The sequence below is a fragment of the Bos taurus genome, chromosome 19 (genome assembly GCF_002263795.3).
Source record: "Bos taurus isolate L1 Dominette 01449 registration number 42190680 breed Hereford chromosome 19, ARS-UCD2.0, whole genome shotgun sequence".
Classification (NCBI taxonomy): Eukaryota; Metazoa; Chordata; class Mammalia; order Artiodactyla; family Bovidae; genus Bos; species Bos taurus.
In genome coordinates, this window is record NC_037346.1 from 9,092,492 (window position 1) to 9,097,379 (window position 4,888).

At 40.9% G+C, this 4,888-nt stretch overlaps 1 protein-coding gene across 1 annotated transcript; it reads left to right on the forward strand.

The window, feature by feature from the left end:
• The first annotated feature begins 766 nt into the window (after nucleotides 1–766).
• OR4D2D (olfactory receptor family 4 subfamily D member 2D) lies at nucleotides 767–1,702 on the forward strand. Its single transcript, NM_001390590.1, has one exon. It carries the CDS (start codon nucleotides 767–769, stop codon nucleotides 1,700–1,702), a length of 936 nt encoding a protein of 311 aa, NP_001377519.1.
• The last annotated feature ends 3,186 nt before the right edge of the window (nucleotides 1,703–4,888 follow it).

Consider the following 4,888-nt stretch of genomic DNA (forward strand, 5'->3'; position numbering starts at 1 on the left):
GACTATGGGCACTGCAGGGCACAGTTAAACTGAGAAATCAAGACCTATGTGTCTAGCACATTATGGGTGCATTGTGAAGGAAAAACACAGACACATGAAAAGTCCATTAACACGTTCTGATGTGTTCATTGTTGCATGAAAAATGATTGATGCCATAACCATTATTTCTATTAACTGTAAATGGAAAGTAACCTTCAAAGTGCATAAAACATAAGAAATTTTTTAAAAGGAAAAATGACTAGCATAAAAATGTAGTCGAGGCTGCTGTGGACTGGGAGACTGCACAGAAGAGAGTGATTAACATTTATTATTCCAAATACTGTTTATGAAATTTATGTTATTTTATTTAATCCCTTAGCCAAATTCTATAAAGAAAATGTATTTCTTTCAGATGTGGAAACTGAGACTCAGATTAAGTAATTTACTCAAGTCCAAATCTCAAGGAAATAGCTCTGAAATATGATTTTGGTTCTATTGAACTCTAAGTGTCTTCCCACCATGAGATTACACTGAATCTTGGAAAGGCAAATGGCTTGTGTCTTTGGATGGCTTTAAGATAACTCACATATGTGTATCCCAGCAAAAACTAGTAAACTGTTTGAGACAAAGTCATTCAATCAGCACTTGGTATTGTCATCTGTACATAGAATGTCCATTACATTGACTTGGACAACTGAATTGAGCCCTTGAGCACTAAGAGGACAAGCAACAACTTCATGCCTGTCTGTCTCTGGTGTGTTTTCCTTAGGTGTATGGAGAAGACACCATGGATTCAGGGAACCTCTCATGGGTATCAGAATTTGCCTTCCTAGGGTTCTCACAGTATCAGGAGCTCCAGCTTTTCTTGTTTCTGGTTTTCCTGCTTGTCTACACCACCACTGTCATGGGAAACCTCCTCATCATGGTGACAGTGACCTCTGATTCCAGGCTCCACACACCCATGTATTTCCTGCTGAGAAATATGGCTGTTATAGATGTCTGCTTCTCCTCAGTCACTGCCCCAAAGATGCTAGTGGACATCCTTGCTGAGAAGAAGACCATCTCCTACCAGGGCTGCATGGCCCAGATCTTCTTCTTCCACTTTCTGGGAGGTGGGACTGTCTTCTTCCTCTCAGTGATGGCCTATGATCGCTACATAGCCATCTCCCGGCCCCTCCACTACGTCACCATCATGAACACTCGAGTGTGTGTGGGGCTGGTGGTGGCTGCCTGGGTAGGAGGCTTTGTCCACTCCATTGTCCAGCTGATTCTGATGCTCCCATTACCTTTCTGTGGACCCAACATCCTAGATAATTTCTACTGTGACATTCCACAAGTACTAAGACTTGCCTGCACAGACACCTCCCTCCTGGAGTTCCTTATGATCTCCAACAGTGGGATGCTGGTCCTCATCTGGTTCCTCCTCCTTTTGATCTCTTACACAAAAATCCTGATGATGTTGAGGTCCCACTCTGGGCAGGCGAGGAGGAAGGCAGCTTCCACCTGCACCACTCACATCATTGTCGTGTCTATGGTCTTCATTCCCTGTATCTATATTTATGCCCGGCCCTTTACCTCTTTTCCCATGGACAAAGCTGTGTCCATCAGCCAAACAGTTATGACCCCCATGCTCAACCCAATGATCTACACCCTGAGGAACCAGGAGATGCAGGCAGCAGTGAAGAGATTAGGCAAGCGCCTAGTGATTTCCAGGAGGGAGTGAACTTAACATAGGTTGATTTTAAATGACAAATCTTCTCACTGAACCTTTGTTTTCCATGTGAGATGTGGAGGAAAGTCTTTATGGAGTGTGACAGTTGAAATTAAACCAATATTTCTATGGACATTTTCCTGTGTCAGCTATTTTGTTAGTTACTTTCAGACTTCTCTCTCATTCTTACAAAACTGACAGAAGGTATGGTGGTATTATACAGTTTTACAAATGAGAAAACTCAGAGAGAAAAGACTTGCTCATTGATGAACAGCAAGTGAGGGGCAGAGCTTGGCCAGAAGATGGTTCCTCTGACTCCAGGTTTTGAGGCAGGAGATATGGGTGGGATTTGAAACTCAGAGAATCTCACCATCACAAGGGAAAACTTACAGAGTTCCTCTTCTATGGGTGAATATCTCTGACGAATGGTCAACATTTCTATGTCAAATCTGGAACAATTACATTTGTTCTCCTCCCTGCTCTCTGCCTCATTCTCCACTGTGGTATTTTGGAAATGATATCATTTGTTAAGTTTCTAAATATTTTCCATCATCAAAGTACATATTTACCTGCACTTTGGATTGGGTCTTTCTTGACCAAATACTTCTTGGATATTCTGCAGGATATTCTACTTTAGTGACCAAATCTTTATATACTTTGCATGATATGGCTACAAGGACAATGTTGTGGGTGGTTGGGGAACCCAGGTTAGAGAGGCCAGGGACCTTGTCCTGCTTCCTGAGGGAGTCCAGTAGTTTCTCCCCAAGGATATACTCTTGTCTCCTCGGGTCACTCTCCTTGTTGTATGGGTGATGTGTGGGCACTGGCTGGGAAACTGATCCTGCAGATAAAGGATCTCTAAGAAGACGGATGACCTGAAGACTCTTTCCCATTCTGGGCTGAAGGAAGGTGTGAAACTAGGATTTTCTCACCTGCATATAGAGCAGCTGTAAGAAGCATCCAGAAACTTGTTGGAGAGTGTGGAGAATAAACAAGTGATATGAACTCCATGCTAGTCAGTCTAAAGTCTGAGGATAACCTCAAGTGTAATGCAGAGGATACAAGGCATTAAAAACCAATTCCTCAAGTGGCAAGTGAAAACCAGGCTTTAACCAGTAAGTTACACTTGGTCTTGTAACATATAGCGTATGTGAGACACCGTGGATTCCTGACTAGCCATCAGTTCCCAGGTGACAGAGATACTGATAAGAAAGGTAGATGGAGCCTAGGTTTTAGAACTTGGTGTGACCCACTGAGAGGGAGTTTCATGCACATATGTAAGCATGTCTTTGAACCATGAATTAACCCACAATGCATGTTAGGCAGCTTCTAAGAGTCTGAGTTGTTTGTTTGTTTGTTTGTTTTTAATAGTCAAAACTATTTTATTTATCCAAAAAGAAACAAGAAAAAAGATCCAAAAAAATTGAAACATGTATATTATCATATGTGGAACAGATCGCCAGTCCAGGTTCGATGCATGAGACAGGGTGCTCAGGGCTGGTGCACTGAGATGACCCTGAGGGATGGGATGGGGAGGGAGGTGGGAGGGGGGTTCAGGATGGGGAACTGTAGAAATTATAGAGATTATTTTATTTAAAAAAAATAAACTTAAAATCTGTAGAACTAATAGAAAACAAAAACTAAGATGATAAATATAAACATGTATATCAGTAATTACATTAAATTTATTCAGACTAAATGTCCCAGTTAAAACAACAAAGATTGTTATATTGAATAAAAATTTTAAATCTTATTTTATGCAGCTTACAAGACAAAACTTACATGTAATTTAATAGAGTGAAATAATATTATACATAGCATTCAAACACTAACTAAAAAAAAAGCTCCCTGGGACAACCCAGAGGGATGGGGTGTGGAGGGAGTTGGGAGGGAGGGTTCAGGATGGGGGGGACACATGTCCACCCATGGCTGATTCATGTCGATGTATGGCAAAAAACCACCACAATATTATAAAGTAATTATTCGTCAATTAAAATTAATTAATTTTTGAAAACCACAAAATAGCCAATGCAGATAGACTAATATTAGAAAAGTAGATTTGTTAAAATAATAAAGAGCGATAATTCATAATATTAGATGAGAAATACACTGAGAAGATAGAATAATTCTAAATTTGTGTGTACCTAAAACATCACCTGTGAATATATAAAGCCAATATCAGCATCATTAAATGTAGAATTTTTTTTTAATCCCAGAAGCATAGTTGTAGATATTAATATACATCTAAGATTCTGAGTTTTAAGCTGTGAGTCCTTGACAGTCATTAAAAGATTATAATGAGCAAGCAAGGTGATCAGATACCAGGTTAGAAAGGTCTTTATGACAGTGACATAGAAGATGGAGTGAAGTGGATGCAGATGGAAGCGGAAGGATGAGGCTAAAATGACCCCTATTGGATAACAGATTGCAGGAGTCAGGTAAGGGGGTGGAAAGGCAGGGGAGTGAGGCGGCCACTTAACCCTCACTTGTCACCTCTATCTCTTACCCTCCATGTCCTCCTTCATCTTTATTCCCAGTCCTCCCCTCCCCTCCATCTTTACATTCCCCTTCCTTCCTCTCCCTTCCTCTCCCTTCCTATTAATCTCCCCTCTTTATTGCTTTGTCTATTTTATTTCTCTTATATCAACATCTTCCTTTCTCTTCTATCCTTATATTCAGTAACATCTTCTAAAATTCTAGTTTCACTAAGAAGAGTTCTTCCATTCCCCCTCATACAAGATCTATCACCCCTTTTTTAACCCAGACAATCTCTCGCCCCCGTCTCATGTTGCAGCACACACACCACATATTCTGTTACTTCACCCAGTAAGGGACCATCTACACCAGTGAAGGAAGGCATTCCCTATAGATATTCACCCACATGGCAGTCAAAAGATTTTTATTTTATTTTATTTTTTAACTTTACAATATTGCATTGGTTTTGCCATATATCAAAATGAATCCACCACAGGTATACATGTGTTCCCCATCCTGAACCCTCCTCCCTCCTCCCTCACCATACCATCCCTCTGGGTCGTCCCAGTGCACCAGCCCCAAGCATCCAGTATCGTGCATCGAACCTGGACTGGCGACTTGTTTCATATATGATATTATACATGTTTCAATGCCATTCTCCCAAATCATCCCACCCTCTTCCTCTCCCACAGAGTCCAAAAGACTGTTCTATATATCAGTGTC